Source organism: Copadichromis virginalis, linkage group LG6 (assembly GCF_057382275.1).
Source record: "Copadichromis virginalis isolate Kocher_CV1m ecotype Utaka linkage group LG6, C_Virginalis_male_GT1.1, whole genome shotgun sequence".
NCBI classification, from domain to species: Eukaryota; Metazoa; Chordata; class Actinopteri; order Cichliformes; family Cichlidae; genus Copadichromis; species Copadichromis virginalis.
This window is the reverse complement of record NC_140623.1, coordinates 22,984,667-23,008,272: the sequence shown is the minus strand read 5'-3', so window position 1 is coordinate 23,008,272 and position 23,606 is coordinate 22,984,667. Positions and strand designations below refer to the sequence as shown.

General features: G+C 37.5%; 1 protein-coding gene across 1 annotated transcript; it reads left to right on the top strand.

The window, feature by feature from the left end:
* The first annotated feature begins 1,945 nt into the window (after positions 1-1,945).
* Positions 1,946-22,584, top strand: mettl14 (methyltransferase 14, N6-adenosine-methyltransferase non-catalytic subunit). Its single transcript, XM_085459287.1, has 11 exons — positions 1,946-2,163; positions 2,564-2,652; positions 2,993-3,080; positions 8,942-9,019; positions 15,234-15,321; positions 15,397-15,487; positions 16,501-16,642; positions 17,104-17,196; positions 21,437-21,553; positions 21,694-21,904; positions 22,058-22,584. Exons 1-11 carry the CDS (start codon positions 2,098-2,100, stop codon positions 22,363-22,365), a joined length of 1,371 nt encoding a protein of 456 aa, XP_085315413.1. The 5' UTR covers positions 1,946-2,097; the 3' UTR covers positions 22,366-22,584.
* The last annotated feature ends 1,022 nt before the right edge of the window (positions 22,585-23,606 follow it).

The window sequence follows — 23,606 nt, the reverse complement described above, 5'->3', positions numbered from 1 at the left end:
AAAATGAATACGCTCCATTGTCTATCGCAACTTGAATCCTTTGTAACTGCAAGAGTTTAAAAACACGAGTTAAAAGATTGTGAAATATAACAAATGCTAAGAATTACTTATCAGTGAACCAGTGCATGAAAACGTATCACCAATAAAGTCAGCGACGAAATCATCGCAGTGAGGTGTAGTGATGGGTCGTTCGCGAACGAAATGGCTCTTAGAGCCGGCTCTTTGACGTGAACGACGCGAGCCGACTTTTTATCGCGAGTCGTCACGTGGGTTTTTTGTTTGTTTTTTCTTTCTCTCAGCCTCTCTCTCGCACTTTTTTCCCGCTTCACTCTGCACGCGGGCCTTGTGCTTTACGCTGGGCAGAGGGGGGAGGGGCGGTAGTTACACTCAGTAGCACAGGAACAGAGCCAGAGAGAGAGAAAGAGAGGCAGGGACAACAACATTAGAAAGGTATAGTAATCATCCACAACTATTTTCGGTTGCAGATGATAAAGGATTGAGAAAGTTTATTCATGCAGGTCCATATGACAGAGAATATGCATGTTCTTTTAGTTTTCATATTATAATTTATATTTAATTGTGTTGTGGTTTGCAGTGTTTTGTGTTCTTTTCACTTTAAATTTGTGAAAGGAAAAAGCTGAAAATTTAAATAGTTAAAACTTGAAATGTGAATAGTTGATTTTTGTATTATATGATTTATTTATTACATTTTATGTGGAGTGAATAAATAAAAGTATATTTACGGTGGCCCCTAGAGACAAAGCACATACAAACTTCAAATCACGTACGAACTCTGAAGCATGTACAAACTCCAAAACACGTAAAAACATGTACAAACTCCAAAACACGTAAAAACTCCAAAACATGTAAAAACACGTACAAACTCCGAAGCACGTAAAAACTCAGAAGCATATAAAAACTCAGAAGCACATAAAAACTCAAAACACGTACAAAAGACAACAGAAGTGCTCCAGGATGCTGGGCGCAGTGTTGAGCCTTTGTTATCTTGTGGCTACACAAGCCAGCAAGTACCAACGACCGGATTTGGTGTGTGGTAATAACAGGTAAATGAACTTTTTTTTAAATTATTTGAATATATATATGAGTGCCTGTGTATAAATACACAAACAATACACACATGCTTTCAATTGTGTAATTTAAGTGATCTAGTATCTCTGCTTTGGAAGTTCAGTTCATGCTAGAAATGTGTTTTGGAGTTTGTACGTGTTTTGTCTCTAGGTGCCACCGCATATATTTATATATAAACATATATAAATAAAACCACTTGTTTTTACCTTAGTAATTCCTTTTGTGCATAATTTTATATTATTGTTAATAATAAATTAATTAAAGCAACAAAACAACCTGAAGAGCCGGTTCGGAGCCGAAAGAGCCGGCTCTTTTTAGTGAGCCGAACCGAAAGAGCCGGCTCTCTAAAAAGAGCCGGAAATCCCATCACTAGTGAGGTGAGCTGGAATTGCTAAAACATTACATGTCAGTGGTTGGTACGTCTTGGGGTAACGTGAGCGCTCTCTGTTGTGATTGGTGTTTAAATTATTAGTCGGGAACACTCGTGGGATCTGTACGCTGCTGCTTGAAGAGCGAGAAGAACTAACCGTCTCTGATTGGAAGACGACTCATGAGACGTCAGCGATTGTGACATCATCACGCTGCGTCCGTTCAATCACAAAGGCATTCACTCTTTATTTAATACCGGCGTACACCGGCAATGGCCGAGACAGGTGGTAAATCGCTCTATTCTTAAGACCCAAATATTGTTCATACTTTGATGATTTAACCAATACAGTTAGGCATAACTGTATACGAGCTATAACAAAATTCAAATACACATGTGCCTTTGACTCTCATTTTGAACAAACTCCACCGGCGGAAGGGCAATAAATTGAGCCTGAGCGTGCGGGTGTAGAAATCAATTGCATCTATCGACTTTTCCTTTTGTTTTTTTAGCGGTTAACCTGCATTAGCCGGTTGCTAGCTGTTGTTACAGATAGCTATAAGTGTTATATGAAAATATTTTATTTACACCAGCGGCCAAGGGGACTTAATAGTTTGTCAGAACACAGTATATGAGACGCAATGAACAGTCGTCTTCAAGAGATACGCGAGAGACAAAAACTTAGGCGGCAGCTGTTAGCTCAACAGGCAAGTACACAACGAGCCCCCAAGCTGCCTCTCAATGTATCTACAAACCTAACGGATTTGTATTAATAACGTGGAGCTAAGCGTGTTATATGCAAAGTGGGTTTTCATATAGTTTCCGTCCAACACATCGATGCATGGGTGCCGATAACTTGCCTATCCCTTTCAAACATTCACAGTGGTCGCCCTCGAGAGGAGCAGACTCAATGTACGTGTAAATAAAAGATTTGAGCGCATTGAGGACCCATTACAATTATCCATAACGATATGGAGTCATGTACCAGCAGTACAAAACACCAAGGGGTGTTTTATTAAGAAAATGTTTCCTCATAGTCGGCACTGTATGGTTGGCACAACACAAGCAGGAGGGCCTTTACATTTACTTGTTCTGTCGTTACCACAGCTGGGAGCTGAAAGCGCAGACAGCATCGGAGCAGTCCTACACAGTAAAGACGAACTAAAAGAGATCGAGGAGACTAGAGAAACATGCAGGTAAGCTGTAGTGTTGGTACTGTTGATGGTGGCTGTGGCTCAGGCGGTAGAGAGGAGCATCCACCCATCAGAAGGTCGGCGGATCATTCCTCAACGCCACATGTTGAAGCATCATTAAGCAACATACTGAACCCCCAAGTTGCCCTGAACCATTACGAGTCCCAGTCCGTTTACTAAACTGCAGAAATGCTCAGAAGCATTTTTCTCTTTGGGTTTACTGCATGCACATTCTTTTTTTTTTTTCCATCTTGTGTGCTCTGTGTTGTCATTTGTTCAGTACCAAATGCTTCCTTTGGGACTTAGGAAATGTTGAAATATTGAGGTGTATTTGTTGTTGCAGGGCTTCATATGACAGCACAGCCCCTTCTTCTAAAAGGAAAGCACAGACTGAAGGAGAGGACACAGAAGAGGATGTGGAAGAGCAAAAGGTGAGTGTAACCACATAAATGTTGAGTTTATGAGATTTGGTATTATATAAATAAAACATAATTAAAAAGCCTGAATGTGTTAGGAGGAGTTAAGTATTGTAACATTGTGCCATAGGCAGTAGTAAGTAATGATTGATTGATTGATTGAATCTTTATTTTGAACATGTTGAAAAAGTATAAAAAAAAAATAGAATTAAAAGAGACAAATGAACAAAGCAAACAAAAGGAAAACGAGCAACCACAACTCCAAATAACGTCCATGTTCAAAAAGGAGCAGGAAGAAGCATAAGCTTATTTAATCCCACCCCTTTTCCACTATCTAGTATCAATAGACTACAGAAATACCTCCTTGTAATTACATTATATGTTATGTGTAATTTTTTTTTTTTTTTTTTTTTTTAATATATACACATATATGTTTCTATCTATCCATACCTACGTATATACACACATACGCACATATACACATTTTCAATAACCCCATTAACACCTGAAGGATACACAACCTACAATTTTATATATATATATATATATATATATATATATATATATGTACACACATACATACACACACATACACACATATATATATATATATATATATATATATATATATATATGTACACACATACATACACACACATATATATATATATATATATATATATATATATATATATATACATACATACATACATATACACATACATATATACCCATACCAACAAACCCGTGCATGCGCACACACATGAAAATATTAGACAAGAACACCCTATCAAATCTCTACCTTTTCCCTGTACCCTGTAAAAACCATATCCTTAAACCGCTTTTTAAACTGCGCCATGCTTGGACATTGCTTCATATCTTTACTTAGTCTGTTCCACAGCTTCACTCCACACACAGAGATGCAAAAACTTTTTAATGTTGTACGGATACGAGGATGTTTTAAATTTAATTCCCCCCTCAAATTGTATCCCCGTTCCCTTTTAGAAAACATTTTTAGAATATTGTCAGGAAGCAGGTTATTTATTGCTTTATATATAATTTGTGCTGTGAGAAAATGAACCAGATCTGTGAATTTTAGAATTTTTGATTTTAAGAATAGTGGATTTGTATGATCTCTGTAACCAGTTTTATGGATTATCCTTATGGCCCTTTTTTGTAATATAAAGATTGATGATAGCGAACATTTGTAAGTATTGCCCCAAACCTCTGCACAGTAATTCAAATACGGTGCAATCAGGGAACAATAGAGAATGTGGAGTGATTTGTGGTCCAGAATGTGTTTTACTTTACTCAAGATTGAGACACTTCTTGAAATTTTGTTATGTATATGATTTATATGAGACTTCCAGTTTAATTTATCATCTATAATCACACCAAGAAACTTATGTTCAAGTACTCTTTCAATTTCCACACCATCTACATGAATCTGCACTTGTGCATTTCTAAGGGAATTCCCAAATAAGATAATTTTAGTTTTACTTAGATTTAGCGATAGTTTGTTCCTGTTAAACCATTTTTTAATTTTGCACATTTCTGAAATAATTGTATCCAGCAGCTCCTTTAGATTCCCCCCAGAACAAAAAATATTTGTGTCATCTGCAAATAATACTAATTTTAATATATCAGATGCCTTACAAATATCATTTATATAAATAATAAATAATTTTGGACCCAGTACAGAGCCTTGTGGAACACCACAAGCAATGTCCAAGCATGATGAGGAATGGACACCCAGCTTCACAAATTGTTTCCGGTCACTTAAATAATTTTTCACCCATTGCAGTACAACCCCCCTAATCCCATACCGTTCCAGTTTATTAATTAATATGTCATGATTGATTGTGTCGAATGCTTTCTTGAGATCCAGAAATACTCCAGCTGCATACTGTTTCTGATCTATAGCATTCGTAATCTCCTCAATTGATTCGATTAATGCCAGAGATGTTGATCTTTTTGATCTGAATCCATATTGACTGTCAGAGAGTAATTTATATTTATCTAAGAATTTGTCTAATCGTTTATTAAACAGGTTTTCTAGGATTTTGGAGAATTGTGGTAGTAAAGAAACAGGCCTGTAATTTGTGAAGTGGCGTCTATCCCCGGTTTTATACAGCGGCACAACTTTAGCTATTTTCATTTTGTTTGGCACTTTTCCCGTCTGAAATGATAAGTTGCAAATATATGTTAGAGGTCCTACAATTCCTTCAATGACCTTCTTGACGATTTTCATGTCAATATCATTACAATCAGTGGATGTTTTATATTTACACATGTGTACAATGTCAATTATTTCTTTTTCCTCCACTGATGTGAGGAACATTGAGTTAGGGTTCCTATCAATCAGGTTTTCACTACATTCTACTGATGGCAGTGACTCAGGAATTTGTTCTGCCAGTTTTGGTCCAATATTTACAAAATAATGATTAAAGATGTTGACCTTATCAGCAGTGTTTTCCATAATATTGCCATTATCGATAAAGTATTGTGGATAACTTTGTTGTCCAGAATTATTTTTAATGATACCGTTTAAAACATCCCATATTCCTTTCATATTATGTTTATTGTTGTTCAATATTTTACTATAATACTCCTTTCTACATACACGTATAATATTGGTCAACTTATTTTTGTATTTTTTATATTTATTTTCAGCTTCTTTTGTTCTTTGTTTTAGGTATTCCCTATAGAGTGTATTTTTCTTTTTACATGCATTTTGTAAACCCTTAGTGAGCCATGGTCTATCTGAATATTTGTGCTTTCTGTTGTATTTTATTGTTGGACAGTTTTTATCGTACAACTCCATGAATATTCTTAAAAATATGCCATATGCAATATCAATATCAGCTTCTTTGTACACCTTGTCCCAGTCCTGATTTAATAGATCGTTCTTAAATGCAGTCATAGTTTCTTCTGTCCTTACACGTCTGTATCTCAGTTGTTCTTCATGCTGATTTTTCTTATAATTAGTGTCATAAACTGCAAAAACTGGTAGGTGATCACTGATGTCATTAATTAATATTCCGCTCACAATGTTGTTTTCCATATTGTTAGTGAAAATATTGTCAAGTAAGGTGGCACAATGTGGTGTAATTCTGCTAGGCCTGGTTATTTTAGGATGTAAACTCAAACTGTACATAGTGTTTAGGAATTCGTCGGTCATTTTATGCTTTTTTGGATTCAACAGGTCAATATTAAAATCACCACAGATAAACATAACTTTTTGATTTGTTTTAGAGAATATTTCCTCTATGAAGTCATTAAATACTTGAATACTAGAGCCAGGTGTTCTATATATACAGCTAATTATTACATTTTTTTCTTTTTCCTTATAAATTTCAATTGTTATACATTCTAGTAAATTATCAATTACAGTTGTCATACTTTCTACCACCTTGTAGTTTAGGTTTTTATCCACATACACAGCTACTCCCCCTCCACTCTTGTTCCTTCTATTTACAAAATTCACTTCATATCCCTCCAGTCCAAAGTCCATTCCTTTCTCCGCATTGATCCATGTTTCAGAAATGGCAATAATTCCAAATGGATTTGTCAACTCATTTAGATATTCCTTTATATTGTTGAAGTTGGCATACAGACTTCTGCTATTAAAATGGATTATTGATAATTTATTTTCCGTGTTGATGGTGTGCTTAAACTGTTCATCAGTGAAGTAGCAGCAGTTACTGCTAATGTTGTAGAAGAAATTATTTTCCGGGTCTATATCCTTTTCTAAGTCTAGAACATTATGGTCTGTGTATCGAAATGTTCTCAGTTCCAGATTATCATAAAGAGAATTCCAATGAGTCATGTTGATATTGTTGCCGGATGCAGATGAAGTTCTTTTGGACTGTGCCATGTGTTGTGTTGTGTGTCACGTCACATGTGTATTCATACCTCCAGAGTAAGTTGACCTCAGTATTTGTCCAGCTCTTCCATATTTCTGATGACCAACACTTTGGCTTGTTCCGGTGTTCCATTGAGTTTAATGAATACTTTGCAGTTGGTGGTCCATGTATTTTGAATTTTTCCCTGTTTCTTCAAGTAACGTGCTTTCCTGGCAATGTCCGCATTTCTTTTTATCAGATGTTCGTTCATGAAGACATCGGATCCTTTCAGTTTCCTTCCTTGTTTTAACAGTGCTGTTTTCTGTTTGCAAATCTCACAATGATGGCTGGTTTGTTACTGTCATTTTTTCGGGGTAGAGGGTGGCAAGCCTCACTGTTGTTATAATCCACTTCCACACCTTTGGACCGTAGAAAGGTAACCACTTGATGCTCCGTGGAGTTGACATCTTCCTCTCCTGGCCCTCCTACATTGTCAGTGGCGACCGCCCGGGCGTATGACCGGGGTTTGATGCGAAGCCCCGTGATGATAACATCGTTCATCCGGGTGTACTGCTCCAAATCCGCCACTCTGTTCTCCAGGTACGCCAGCCGCCGATCCTTCTCGGCGTTCTGGATGCGGAGAGCCTTAACTTCCTCGACCAGGTCCAGGATGGCTTTCTGCTGCAGTTTGACAGTAGAAATCTCCTCTGTCATAAACTCCAGTGACTTCTTAATATCGTCTCCTTCCTCGGCTGACAGAACTTTTTTCGGGCCCATGCTGAGAGACGCTCTCGTAGCTTTGCCGTGACGACCGGCTAGCTACTTCCCAGAATCCTTTGCGGTGGCGAAAGGCGATTGTTGGATGTGTGATAAAGTGGTGTAGCCTACAGCAAAGCTATGTTCAAAAGTGTCTATCTTACAATATAGTTAAAGTTATCACTGACATCATTAGTGTTGACATAAAGGCTCTTATTCTACAAGCGTCTATACATGAGTGCCTTGAAATGTGGTGTGACTTGGACACAAAGGCTTGTAAAGGTCTGGATTGGAGGACAAAACTAATCTACTAAAATCTTGTCTGGTAAATGTTGTCTTTGAGCCAGAGTTTGACTTTGCTCTTTTGCGTGACTATAATGACGTAAATACAAATGACTTATGAAAAAGGTGGAAGTATTAGTTCATTTTTCCATTTAATACTTTCAAGTATTATTAAAACTACAACCCATTAAAGGTTTTAACAGATTATAACTGAAGTTAATGAATTGTAAGGTGAAGTATAGATTTACAATCACAATTTCAGAGAAGTTTGCATGTTGTGCGTGTTAATTAATCAAATCAATAGAACCGAATAGAATACAGAAAACATGTAAAATATTTAAATTGAGACATTTTGCTATTTTATTTAAACAAAATGGTCGGCCCAGCAATGAGCCGTCGAAATATGATAGCTGGGATAGGCTCCAGCCCCAAAGTCTGTAAACATGGCCTTGTTCCAGCGGTTTTGGGAAGTGTTATTGCCATCAAATTCATAATGAGCAATTTTTTTTTTCTTAAAATGGTACATTTCATTTTCTCAGTTTCTGCAGTAAATAAAACATGGGTTATAAGATTTGCAAATCATTGCATTCTGCTTTTATTTACATTTCCCAAAGTGCCCCAACTTTTTTGGAATTAGGGTTGTATTTTATTATAGTGCGAAATGCATCGATTCAGATGTATTAGAACAAATATATGAAAGTGTGGACAGATTTAGCAGGCTGACAATGTCCCATCTCACTCTTTGATTAACATCTAACTGATTTAATGTTTTTTGTACGTTTGTGTCTTAGTTTTTTTCTTCATATTAAACAGTGGTGGTATTTGTTATAGTTGACGATATAGTTAACCGTTCTCTTGCTTTATTTTGCAATTACATTCAGCTGCATTCGTCTGCTAAACATAGTCATAATCTATGTCTTAGTCATAGTCATAATTGTAAACCTGATTGGTCATTTGTACACACATGCATATGTGGGCCTGTTTGTGTTTTAGGATGAGCTGGAAGTGCAGCAACCAGATGAAACCAACCCATATGAAGAGGTGTACAAGGACTCAAGTACTTTTCTTAAGGTTGGGAAATTCTTTCTTCGCATTCACAGTCACTTTTGTATGGACTTGCAAAACCTGTTTCCACACAAAGTATCCAGCAACTTTAAGAACCTGTTTCCACACAAAGTATCCAGCAACTTTAAGCAAAAGAAAATTTTTGAATGGACTATAATTTGACTTTCCTAGAGATACAGATTACTCAGCAGATGTGAAAACACAGCAGGATGTCTCAGTCACTGCTCTCTGTCTACATTTGTCTTTTTTGGGGCATTTTACACACACACACACACACACACACACACACACACACACACACACACACACACACACACACACACATATCCTGAGCAGAGCCATCACAGAGGTGATTAAATGTATCAGTGTGGCATCTTATTAATTTTGACAGCAAATTTTGGATTTGGTTTTGGTCTAGTTGTAGTTGACCAAATATCACAAAATTCTAGTAGACTGAATTGAAAGTTGATTCAGTTGACTAAAATATAAAGTGTTAAAGTTTGTTGTGTTTTTACCAGTGAGAGTTGTTCCACATGGTTTACAAAGTGTATTATTTTCCTTGACATCAAATGCCAAACTTGCCCGTATGTCTGTTTTTTTTTTCTTCCTTCCAAGCAATGACATTTTGTCGCATTTTCACAAGAAAAAAGGGTGTACCTTTTTCCAGGGAGTGCATCTGACCTTATTGCACAATAGGGCTGCCACGATTAGTCGACAAGTCACGATTATGACGGCTAGCAAAATCGTCGACGACTAATTTAATAGTCGACACATCATTTGAAGCTTTGTAAGATCCCAAAAGACACAGGAATAAGTAATAGGATTTAAGAGTGTAATAACGGACTGAAACAGAAGATGGCAGCACTGCATGTACAAGGATGCCAGCTGCCGTTAAACCCCGAAGAAGAAGAAGAAGAAGCAGTGTCTGGTATCATAGCTGTGTCCAAATTCAGAGGCTGCATCCTTTGGAGGCCGCATTTGTAGGCCAGTTACGTTACAGCAATGCGACGAAGGCTGTCCAAATTCGATGACTTCTGCAACTGCGGCCGATAAATGTGTCCTTCATTTCCCCAGATTTGAAGGATGGGTTGGGTGTATCCTTCGTGGCCCAGCCTATCCCAGGATTCATAGCGCAGCCCAGCCAATTCCATCAATGGCAGCAGCTAATTAGTTTTAATATTACTATTATTACTCTTTCTGTGTCACAAAATAAACTTTTAACTTATTTTCAGGCAAGAATGTAGCTGTGCAAACTTCAAATATCTGCTTGGTTTATCAAGACATCACATATTTGCAAAAGCGCTCTGACGTTTTTGGAGACGTCTGTTATCCACCAGCTCGATAGCTAGCTGGGGTTCAAAGCTCACTAGAGCCGACGAGAACAGCAAACTCCCGGCAAATCGTTTTCAACCCCCCGCTGTCTTTTGCTACTCAGGTTAAACATCATATATAAGTCACTTAGATAACTTAAAAATTTTATTGTTCGTTTTTTTCAGTGTTTTATTTATTCCTGAGTAAATCGGTTTAGCTGAGATTAAAGTTATAGTTTTTACTAGGGCTGCACGATTTTGTATAAAATGAGAATCACAATTTTTTTTGCTTAGAATTGAGATCACGATTCTCTCACGATTTTCTTTTCCAATATAAATATTTATTGCACTTATTAACTGCACATCATCTTCGTAACAGTTGAGACTGAACATAAAAACAATAAATGTAATAATCTAGAAAACTAATTGAAATGACTGTCAAGCTGCCACTGCCATGCTTCTAACAGGAAACTTCACTGTGCTGTAACAGGGCTTGCAAAATTTAAAAATCCCTGGTAGCCCTTCAGTCAGGGACTCTTCAGTTTTTGGTACCCCAAAATAAATTTAAGCAGTCCGAATAAAAAAGAGAGCAATTTTTTTGATTGATGTTTTGTTTCCTGTTTTGTGTCCTTTACAATATTATACATTAAAGTATAATATTGTAAAGGAAACAAAACATTAATCAAAAAATTGTTGAAACACAAATTACAACATTGTATAAAAATTACAATCATCAACCCAAATACTTGGTTCTAATTGAACAGAAATTTCTATGAACTTGTAAGAACTGTAGGACATGAATCAGTCTGTGTCAGATCATGAATTTGAAATTTCCACTGAAGTCACGAGTAAGAGACAAGTGGAACCAAGATCTAGGACATTTGCTTTTTGAAGTTTGCAAAGACTGCTAAATTGTGCCAGTGGTAGTTCACTCTTTGCAACATAGTACGCTGTTCTAAACAGGTTTTTCAGGTTTATTTTTAGTATATTATTTGCAATTGGTGTTTGTTCTGGGAAAGATATTGCAGACTGAGCAATAATGCATTTCTTGCATTTCTCATGGGTTCTAATGGGGGCCTTTCTTAAAATGACTGGTCCCAGTAACAAAGGCGCTTGTCGACTCAGAAATCGAGAGAAAACCAACAACACACCCGGCACAACATTATGTTATTTACACGGGTGCACATAAGTGGTCCGCATGTGCGCATTCGCTGTCAAAATAAAAGACGCGCACCAGATAAGAAGTTGCAACGCGTGTTTGCGTCCATATAAAAAGCACTGTTTTTGTCCGCTAGAGTGAGATTTTCACGGCACATTCTGCACCACATCTCTGTGCGTTCATCATTTGTTTGAAGCCAGCTCACCTCCTGCAACCACTTTTCCGAGAATACGCGCTTCTTTTGTGGTTCGGACTCCTTCTGACATTTCTTTGGAGGTGGAGGAACACCAAAGCAATTGCTTAAAGGAGCTTCTTCGACATCTTTAAGAGTTCTAAACAAATGTCTGTCCTCCTCCAGAAAATCTTATGTATGCAAACGCGCGTTGCAACTTCTTATCTTGTGCGCGTTTTTTATTTTGACAGCGAATGCGCACCTGCAGACCACTTATGTGCAGCCCCGGTTATATAGCTCGTCATATTGCAGCCACAGAAATTCTTTTGTCCATGAAACTATAAAGCTGCAATTTCTTTTTGCCTCGTAGTCTGATTTGTCATAACTTTTCCGTTTTGTGGTAAGCTTTTCTTTGGCTGTCACTTCTTCACCCTGACCTGTCTTATTTGGCTCAGCAGAACTAAAATATACAGAACTATAAAATATATACCCAACTAAAATTTACCCAGCTACATTTCCGAAAGAATGCAAAAGCATTGACATATATTTTTCCTTCCTACGATAGCCCAACGGGCGGGGCAGAGATAGATTTTTGCTAGCCCGACTGGAAAAATCGCTAGTCCCGGGATGTCGGGCTAGCCATTTTGTGAGCCCTGTGTAACATGATATGTAAAAGATTTTTAAATTTAAAGGCACTGATTTTTTTTTCATTTCAAATTGCTTTGGTGATGCTAACCTAGATTTTACCCAGAAGATTTAGTGCAACCAATGTGACAACGGGTTAACTTGAAAGAGAAGGGAAAAAAACAAGTAGTGAAGGAAGAATTATAACGCTATCATTTTTAGTTGCTTCTTAAGTAATCAGCAGCCAAGCATATGTAAGATAAACAAGTTTTATTCTGGCAGGTGTTGCCAAACCAGAAGTGTCACTTATTAACTGCACATCATCTTCGTAACAGTTGAGACTGAACATAAAAACAATAAATGTAATAATCTAGAAAACTAATTGAAATGACTGTCAAGCTGCCACTGCCATGCTTCTAACAGGAAACTTCACTGTGCTGTAACAGGGCTTGCAAAATTTAAAAATCCCTGGTAGCCCTTCAGTCAGGGACTCTTCAGTTTTTGGTACCCCAAAATAAATTTAAGCAGTCCGAATAAAAAAGAGAGCAATTTTTTTGATTGATGTTTTGTTTCCTGTTTTGTGTCCTTTACAATATTATACATTAAAGTATAATACATTAAAGGCACTGATTTTTTTTTCATTTCAAATTGCTTTGGTGATGCTAACCTAGATTTTACCCAGAAGATTTAGTGCAACCAATGTGACAACGGGTTAACTTGAAAGAGAAGGGAAAAAAACAAGTAGTGAAGGAAGAATTATAACGCTATCATTTTTAGTTGCTTCTTAAGTAATCAGCAGCCAAGCATATGTAAGATAAACAAGTTTTATTCTGGCAGGTGTTGCCAAACCAGAAGTGTCACTTATTAACTGCACATCATCTTCGTAACAGTTGAGACTGAACATAAAAACAATAAATGTAATAATCTAGAAAACTAATTGAAATGACTGTCAAGCTGCCACTGCCATGCTTCTAACAGGAAACTTCACTGTGCTGTAACAGGGCTTGCAAAATTTAAAAATCCCTGGTAGCCCTTCAGTCAGGGACTCTTCAGTTTTTGGTACCCCAAAATAAATTTAAGCAGTCCGAATAAAAAAGAGAGCAATTTTTTTGATTGATGTTTTGTTTCCTGTTTTGTGTCCTTTACAATATTATACATTAAAGTATAATACATTAAAGGCACTGATTTTTTTTTCATTTCAAATTGCTTTGGTGATGCTAACCTAGATTTTACCCAGAAGATTTAGTGCAACCAATGTGACAACGGGTTAACTTGAAAGAGAAGGGAAAAAAACAAGTAGTGAAGGAAGAATTATAACGCTATCATTTTTAGTTGCTTCTTAAGTAATCAGCAGCCAAGCATATGTAAGATAAACAAGTTTTATTCTGGCAGGTGTTGCCAAACCAGAAGTGTCAGTTTTGTTTGCCAGCATGAGCATATGACTTGGACTGAGGATAGTCTGTGGAATGTTTTCTAACTAATTAAATTATTCATTCAGTGCCAGTTTCTATTGTAACACTATACTACTTGCACTGTAAACATTTATGCTGTTTAAGTACTCTTATATTTAAATTAGGGCTGCCACAATTAGTCGACTAGTCATGATTACGTCGACTATCACAAAAGACGCAGGAATAAGTAGTAGGATTTAAGAGTGTAATAAAATCAGTGAGTAGTCTCACTGTTACAAACAAAAATCAGCTCTGGCAAGCAAGGGATATATGAACAGGATTATTCATGTTTTCACAGTTTGTTCCTAATATGTGTTGGAATTAAATAATTTGCAGTGCCTCAATACTGCTATGCTTTTTTTATTAATAAGTGTTATAAAGTTATATAGTGTAGTATTAAGTGGACACAGCCCTGAAAAATAAAGGCATTAGACCATGTGTCCTTGGGGAGTGGAAAGCTGCAGACTCCCGCTCATGCTTGCCTGGGAAAATGCAGATAAGAGAGCACCATCTCTAGTGGAAAGTTACTGAGACACTGTTGTTTAGACTAGAATGAGAGAGCTTCTGTAATAAAACTGTTAGGAGCACACCGCCATTTTGAGATCCGCGGCAGCGTGTCATGCAGGACGCATCTCCCTTCTAGAAGTAATAAAGTGTTAAATGGTCTACTGAGCAGTGTTTTGTCTTCCATTGGATGACTCTGAGGAATCAAAAGAACTCGGTGAAGTGTTGATATTTACATATGATTCCACATTTTATCACATTCCATAAATTTTATATTTTTGTAATACAGTGGTCCCTCGTTTATCACGGGAGTTACATTCTAAAAATAACCCACAATAAGTGAAATCCGCAAAGTAGTCAGCTTTATTATTTACAATTATTATTTACAATTATTATAGATGTTTTAAGGCTTTATACACTTTTCTCAGACAGGCGTGAACTTTTCACACTTTTCTCTCTTGTTTAAACACTCTCAAAGTTCAAACCTTCATAGAAAAATAAGTCCAGTATTATAGAATGAAACCAAAGATCAAACCCTGTTTTCAGGGGTTCATGTTCAGGGTCCAGAACATGGGAATAGAGCAGCTGCGAGAGAAGTCAACATTAATGAATCAATGGTACGGAAGTAGAGGAAGCAAGAAGAATGAGTTGAGTAAAGTTTGACTTATCTGACTGTTTTGTTTTGCTTAATGTATCTTATAATCCGGTGTGCCTTGTGGTCCGAAAAATACGGTAATTTCTGCCTTCCTTCAGCATGTCCAGAAGTCCAACTTTTTGTGCAATGGTTAGCATCATCCTCTGCCTTTTGATTGCTACCTCAGGGGCCTTTGACAGTGCAAAACGCACAAGATTGTCAATGATCTACATCCAATCAGGATGAAGAAAAATATGTGCTATAAAAAAAATATTAAATATTTTAAAATGGCACATATTAAAGGTATGATAAAACACAGGTTCACATGTGGTTTGTCTTTATATGGCAATTTTCTTTCATTCTCAGGGTACCCAGTCATTGAATCCTCACAATGACTACTGCCAGCATTTTGTGGACACTGGGCATAGGCCACAGAACTTCATCAGAGATGTTGGTAAGTGTGTGCTTGCTATTTGATTGTTTCATATTCATGTATGTGAGTCTGACCTCTGTGTCGCCTGTTGTAAAGGCTTGGCCGACCGATTTGAAGAATACCCTAAACTTCGAGAGTTGATCAGACTGAAGGACGAACTCATCGCCACTACCAACACCCCTCCCATGTATGCTAAATGAATACTAATGTTTATCTGATTATGAGTGCAATTAATTTATGCTTGAATTACAGTCCATCTGGAATGTGTTCACAGTACTTTACTTATTCCGCCTTTTGTCATGTTACAGCCTTATTTTAAAAGGGATAAAATTAATTTTTCACCCCAAAATCCCTTAATTTGATTTGATTTTTTAAAAGTTTTTCTTATGTATATAGTAAAATAAAATACAACAAAAATATAACATCTACAGAAGTATTTACAGCCTTTGCTAACACATTCAAATTTGAGCTCCGGTGCATCTTCTTTTCACTGATTATCTTACAAATGTTTCTACAACAAGGTTGGAGTCCACTTTTTCTAAATTCAGTTGATGGAACATGCTTTGGAAAGGCACACCTGTCTATATAAGGTCCTATAGTTGATAGGTCATGTCAGAGCACAAACCAAGCCATGAAGTCCAAGAAATTGTCTGTAGACATCTGAGACAGGATCTGGTGAAGGGTACATAAACATTTCTGCAGGGTTGAAGATCACGATGAGCACAATGGCCTCCATCGAAGTTTGGAACCACTAGGACGTTTCATAGGTTGGTCGCACGTCAACCTGAGAGAAGTTCTATGAAAGCAAATGGGAGAAATTGCCCAAAAAGAGATGTACCAAGCTTGTAGCTTCATACATAAAATAAAACCTACTTGGAGGCTGTAAATGCTGCCAAGCGGGTTTTAACAAAGTATTAAGTGAAGGCTGTATATACTTATATGCATGTTATATTTTTGTTTGTTTGTTTTACATTTTTATTAACTTTGCAAGAGTTTCAAATAAACTTTTTTTTCTTTACTTTGACACTGGCTTATTGTTTGTTGAATTTGAGGTAAAAATAAATGTAATCAATTTTGGAAAAAGCTGTAAAAAGTGTGTAATAAGATATGGAACAAGCGAAGCACCGTGAATACGTTCCAGATGCACTGTAAAGTAGTCACTGGCCATTTCAAGTTCGGTACGTTTGTCTGTGTGTTTAGGTACCTCCAGGCAGACCCAGAGCACTTTGACCTGAAGGATTTGAAGTGCAAATTCGATGTGATTTTGCTTGAACCTCCTCTAGAGGAATACTACAGAGAATCAGGCATAAGCCACACTGAACGCTTCTGGACCTGGGATGATGTATGTATACTATTTCTGACTGGTTTGCATTTACTGGTTTAGACTAGCATGTAATTAAATACTGAAAACTCTTACTGTTTTTAAAAAACACTACAAAACTAAAATAAATAAGCTACAGAAGTTATTATCTTATGTGTGAAGGTGAGGTAGGGGTTGGTTTGAAACATGACTCCAAGGACAGCAAACAGTTTGGACCTGTAAAACAGCCAGCATCCCAAATGGCACTGTTTATCTGCTGATGTGAAAGTCTGTTAAAATGTGTCATAATTCTGATTGCAAAAGCTGCCAGACAGGACTGAAAAAAAGGAATGGCTTTATCTCCTGCAGGTTTTTTTTAATGCAAAGGTAGCCTATGAGCTAGAAAAGAAGAGTTAAGTAAGTAGTAGTTACTTACTCAGCATGGAGTGTTCTTCTCATTTACGCTTATTCCTCTTTCCATTCCCTTCACTCTCCTATTATAGCTCATGAGACTGGAGATAGAAGAGATATCTGCTCTACGTTCCTTTGTCTTTCTCTGGTGTGGCTCTGGTGAAGGACTGGACCTGGGCAGGATGGTAACGCAATTTTTTATTCATTAAAAAAAGCATTCAGTCCTGGAGTGAGCCAAAATTTCTCATTGTAACAGGTTGATCAATTTTAGACACTTTACCTGTTAGTGGTTTTAATGTTATGGCTAAACAACAAAAAAAAAATACACACCCTACTACCAAAAAAATCCACAATTGTCCAGAATTTAGTAGATAATAATTTGATTTACTGGTTCCCAGTTTGCCATATTAAGGATTGACATATTTTCAGTTGCTCAGAACCTAATTCAGCATGCTTCTTATCCCCGAGTTAGACATCAGGAAAGTGAATTTTAATTAATTAGGTTATGTAATAATTTTATAGAGATACATTAATCTAAGTCTGACTTATGAGTTTTAGGGGAGAATATATCTACTTTTGCTTTGAACTTAAAAATGTTTATGTCGATGTTATTTTTCTTGGACAGTTGGAGAAATGAAAATTTATTGATATCATGACCCTGTTCTAGAAAGCAGGTTTAGGGAAAATCTGAGTTAATCAAGAGATGAGGGGAGGTCTGTTGGTTTTCCCATCTAGAAGGATAGGTACAGGAAGAAAGAGAGAAGGAATTTAATTTAATTCAATTCAATTCAATTGTATATGTACAGCACCAAATCATAACAACAGTTGCCTCAAGGTGCTTTATAATGGTATGTTGTATTTGGAAAAAAGAAAACAAGCTTATCCTGTGGTTTTATTAATCTGTATGACTCAGTTTCGTTTCCTCATTCATTGAGTTGATAACAGAACGCTTCCTAGAATTCTTTAATCTGTAGAAATGTCCATCTTGGCGAACAGTTAAATTGCAATCCAGCTGTTCTCTATCTAAGGAACAGTTCCCTGTCATCAGTGTAAAGACCGAGAAAGTTATCGCTGGACATCGTAGATTGCCAATAAACTCAGAATAAATTATATAACACATACCAACATAAATCTTGTGACATAAATGTGCTTTACAGTTTTTAAATACAGATTACTTACAGTCTGATCTGTCCTGACCTTAGAAAAATATGTTCACACGTTGACATAAGCATAAAATGATTTGGAATGAATGTTTGAACCTCAACATTTGCACTTTCTAAAAAAATAAAATTGCCACAGAATAGTATCAAAGTTAAGAGGAAATTCCTCTTAGGCTACGTTCACACTGCAGGCGAAAGCGCATCAAATCCGACTTTTTTGACCCTATGCGACCCATATCCGATCATGGTATGACAGTGTGAACGGCACAAATCCGATCTGGGTCACTTTCGTATGTGGTACTGAGTCCGATACATATCTGATGTTTTAGAAAGCGACTGCTGTTTGAATGGTCATGTCGCATTAAATCCGTCTTTTACGTCACTGACACAAGACAGACGCCAATTATCAGCTCCCAAGAAGACATCGCAAACGCTTGCTGGCCATCCAGTGAAACTGTTTGGAAGACAACGTTGGAGAAACATGAACATTTTATTTGTACTGTATAATCTGCAGATTCTGACAGAAATCTGCAACTATCCTCTGAAGCAGCGCTCCTCTAAAACAGCAATAAGGACAATTATTATGTGTAAATAACAAAATAACTTAAAGCAAAATTGGGAAACGTAAAGTCCGAAACAAGTCTTCATATTAACGGCCATCAGTCAAACAATACTGTTTGATCTGGGTCTAAACAGAGCTCGTTGTGTGTGACATCTTCTTTTGTGCATGCGGGACACTTTGAGCGTTCACACTCAGGGCTCGCAAAATCACTAGCCCCGGGACGTCGGGCTAGTGATTTTTCCAGTCGGGCTAGCAAAATCTATCTCTGCCCTGCCCGTCGGGCTATCGTAGGAAGGAAAAATATATGTCAATGCTTTTGCATTCTTTCAGAAATGTAGCTGGGTAATTATGTCATTGGCATCGGTGAGCCACTGTCAATATGTGACATATTGAAATCGCGTTTGAATTTGCGCTTGTTTTTTGCTTTCACTTTGCAATCGCGCGAACTGTGTATAGAGAGCGACAGCACTGATTGGTGAGTGACGATCATTTGCGCACCAATTTCTCTGACATCGTCTTATCAATCGTTAGCTTACTATGCAAACATGACAAGTGAAATCTCCCGCAGCTTAAACATGTGAGAGGTTGATCACGCAGAGAATCGCTGAGCTTATGTGAGTGCGTGTGTAAAAGCAGCAGGATATATATTTTAGTTCTGCTGAGCCAAATAAGACAGGTCAGGGTGAAGAAGTGACAGCCAAAGAAAAGCTTACCACAAAACGGAAAAGTTATGACAAATCAGACTATAAGGCAAAAAGAAAGTGCAGCTTTATGGTTTCATGGACAAAAGAATTTCTGTGGCTGCAATATGACGAGCTATATAACCGGGGCTGCACATAAGTGGTCCGCAGGTGCGCATTCGCTGTCAAAATAAAAAACACGCACAAGATAAGAAGTTGCAACGCGCGTTTGCGTACATAAGATTTTCTGGAGGTGGACAGACATTTGTTTAGAACTCTTAAAGATGTTGAAGAAGCTCCTTTAAGCAATTACTTTGGTTTTCCTCCACCTCCAAAGAAATGTCAGAAGGAGTCCGAACCGCAAAAGAAGCGCGTATTCTCGGAAAAGTGGTTGCAGGAGGTGAGCTGGCTTCAAACAAATGATGAACGCACAGAGATGTGGTGCAGAATGTGCCGTGAAAATCCCACTCTAGCGGACAAAAACAGTGCTTTTTATATGGACGCAAACGCGCGTTGCAACTTCTTATCTGGTGCGCGTCTTTTATTTTGACAGCGAATGCGCACATGCGGACCACTTATGTGCACCCGTGTAAATAACATAATGTTCTGCCGGGTGTGTTGTTGGTTTTTTCTCGATTTCTGAGTCGACAAGCGCCTTTGTTACTGGGACCAGTCATTTTAAGAAAGGCCCCCATTAGAACCCATGAGAAATGCAAGAAATGCATTATTGCTCAGTCTGCAATATCTTTCCCAGAACAAACACCAATTGCAAATAACATACTAAAAATAAACCTGAAAAATCTGTTTAGAACAGCGTACTATGTTGCAAAGAGTGAACTAGTGAACTACCACTGGCACAATTTAGCAGTCTTTGCAAACTTCAAAAAGCAAATGGCCTCGATCTTGGTTCCACTTGTCTCTTACTCGTGACTTCAGTGGAAATTTCAAATTCAGGATCTGACACAGACTGATTCATGTCCTACACAGTTCTTACAAGTTCATAGAAATTTCTGTTCAATTAGAACCAAGTATTTGAGTTGATGATTGTAATTTTTATACAATGTTGTAATTTGTGTTTCAACAATTTTTTGATTAATGTTTTGTTTCCTTTACAATATTATACTTTAATGTATAATATTGTAAAGGACACAAAACAGGAAACAAAACATCAATCAAAAAAATTGCTCTCTTTTTTATTCGGACTACTTAAATTTATTTTGGGCTACAAAAAACTGAAGAGTCCCTGACTGAAGGGCTACCAGGGATTTTGAAATTTTGCGAGCCCTGACACTAGAGCGCGTTTGCTGTCACATTTTATTTGTAGTGTGAACAAGCAGTCAAAAAAATCAGATTCGATCAAAAAATCGGAATTGAGCATTAAGACCTGCAGTGTGAACGTAGCCGAAGTTTCATCCTCACTGGTTAAATAGTGATCACATGCTCTCTTTTCTTTCAATTTCCTTTTTTTGTCTTTTTCGTGTGACTGCTAGTTTGTGGTAACTTTGGTAGGGGCGATCATGGCTCAAGAGTTGGCAGTTTGTCTTGTAATCGCAAGGTTGGTGGTTCGAGCTCCGGCTCGGACAGCCTTGGTCGTTGTGTCCTTGGGCAAGACACTTCACCTACCGCCTACTGGTGTTGGCCAGAGGGGCCGATGGCGCGATATGGCAGCCTCGCTTCTGTCAATCTGCCCCAGGGCAGCTGTGGCTACAACTGTGGTTTGCCTCCACCAGTCTGTGAATGAATAGTGGAATTGTAAAGTGCTTTGAGGGTCTTGAAAAGCGCTATATAAATGCAATCCATTATTATTAACTGAGCCTAACTTTAGGAAGTCCAGAAATATGCTTTCTTATATAGATAACGATTTGCAGTTGAAGTTACATTATATACGAGTTACCCATTGACCTAGCCTACAGTAAAGGTTATTTATTTATTTTCAGTTAAACAGCTTTAAATGCAATGCTTGTTCAGTCTGTACAATACATTGGGATGTCATAATACCTACCGTTTATTTCTTTTTTTTCAGTGTTTGAGGAAGTGGGGCTTTAGGAGGTGTGAGGATATCTGCTGGATTAAGACCAACAAGAATAACCCAGGAAAAACCAAGGCACTGGATCCAAAAGCAGTATTCCAAAGGACCAAGGTATTTTGTACACACACACACACACACACACACACACACACACACACACACACACACACACATTTGGTATATTATTGATGTAAATTGTGGGATTAATTGTATAGTATGATGCATGATGACAAACAACACAATCCTTCCAGGAACATTGCCTAATGGGAATCAAAGGAACAGTGCGTAGGAGTTCTGATGGAGACTTCATCCATGCCAATGTAGACATTGACTTGATCATCACTGAAGAGCCTGAGATGGGAAATGTAGAGAAGCCTGTGGAGATCTTCCACATCATTGAGCACTTCTGTTTGGGCCGCAGAAGGTTGCACCTGTTTGGAAGAGACTCTACCATCAGACCAGGTACGATGGATATGTGCTTTTCTTTGGAAAATATGTTGACTTAAAATTAGTTGACAACAACATTTTATTTACTTATTTTCAATTCAATTTCTCTGTCTTTCGTTCTTGTTTGTCATTACACATATTGTTTCGTTTTTTCCACTCTCATTCTAGGCTGGCTGACAGTGGGTCCTACTTTGACAAACACCAACTTTAACCCAGAAACCTACGCTGCACATTTTGGTTTACCTAACTGCCATCTGTCTGGCTGCACTGAAGAAATAGAGAGGCTCCGGCCCAAGTCTCCCCCTGTTAAACTTAAGTCGGACCGTGGTGGCGGACCACCCAGAGGGGGGCGTGGTGGGCCAAATGCTGGAAGAGGGGGAGACAGAGGTCGAGAAAGAAACCGACCAAATTTCCGTGGAGACAGGGGAGGGTTCAGGGGTAGGGGAGGGCCACATAGAGGCTTTCCACCTCGGTAGAGTAAAGAACTAATGCCATCCACACTATAGTGGGAACTTCCATTTGTTTTGTCTCAAGATTTATCCGTAATTCATTTTTGTATGTAAATGATTTAGATGGAAAAAGTTGAGAAGTTTGCCAGTGTGGTTACTTTTTTAATCATTTTGATTTCTTTATATTTTTCATGGATATACGTTAGATTGAATAGGAGTTTCCTGAATAAAATAGATTTTCACCAATTCTGTTTGCATATTGATTTTTGTATTTGGAGATGAATGTATATGTACTCATACAGATGATCAGGGTTTCATATTTAGACAGGTTATTGAAAGTAAGTGGGAATTAAAACAAACAGTAGTTATTGTTGATGAAAGATAGGATAACAGTAAACTTCCTTATTATTATTATTATTATCATCATTATTATTATTATATGGGCCACGATAATCCAATTGTACACGTCTCAAAAAAATGTAAGACTCGGTCACAGTATATGAACTTCAAAGTCAAACTTCACAGATATCTATCTGTCACTTCCATTTTCATCAAAGCAGGTGAGAGTGAATAACAGCAGCTTATGCTTTGTAACTGGACTGATTCAGCTGATATCAGTTTAAATGACCCTGTTATATTGAGACGGTCGAGTTTTCCCTCAATTCTTTCAGCAGTATACTAAAAAAAAAAGCTGCTGCCTCACTGCAGCACTACAGCATACATTTTGTATGCTAATTTTAAATAATGGCTGCTACCAAACGGCTCTTTCATACAGTGAAAATTAGATCCGTGTCTCTATCAGGCTTCACAAGTACTTTATTTTTGGTTTAGCACAGCATGCATGTCCTGAGCACTTTAACTGATTTGCTTATCTGTTGCATTCACACTTCTACTGCTGTCGAGTATGTGGAAAGAATGTCAGCAAAGGAGTTCTAAGGAATTTGTTGCAACATGAGGAACATAATACACATTGTGAAACTTCACACTCAGTTGACCAATCCGGTTTGTGAGCACCGTTATAGGCAAGGCAAGGCAAGGCAAGTTTATTTGTATAGCACAATTCAACAACAAGGTGATTCAAAGTGCTTTACAGAGACATTAGAAACAACATTTATAGGGTAAATGTGTTTTGTAATTAGTTTTTAATCTGAGATATTTTAGTGCACTTTAACTACAGCTAGTTTCAACCATGAGTTTGTCCATTTCAGTTTAGTTTTCATTAGTTTCAGTGTCAGTTACAATCTTTTTAATTGTTATTATATGTGGGT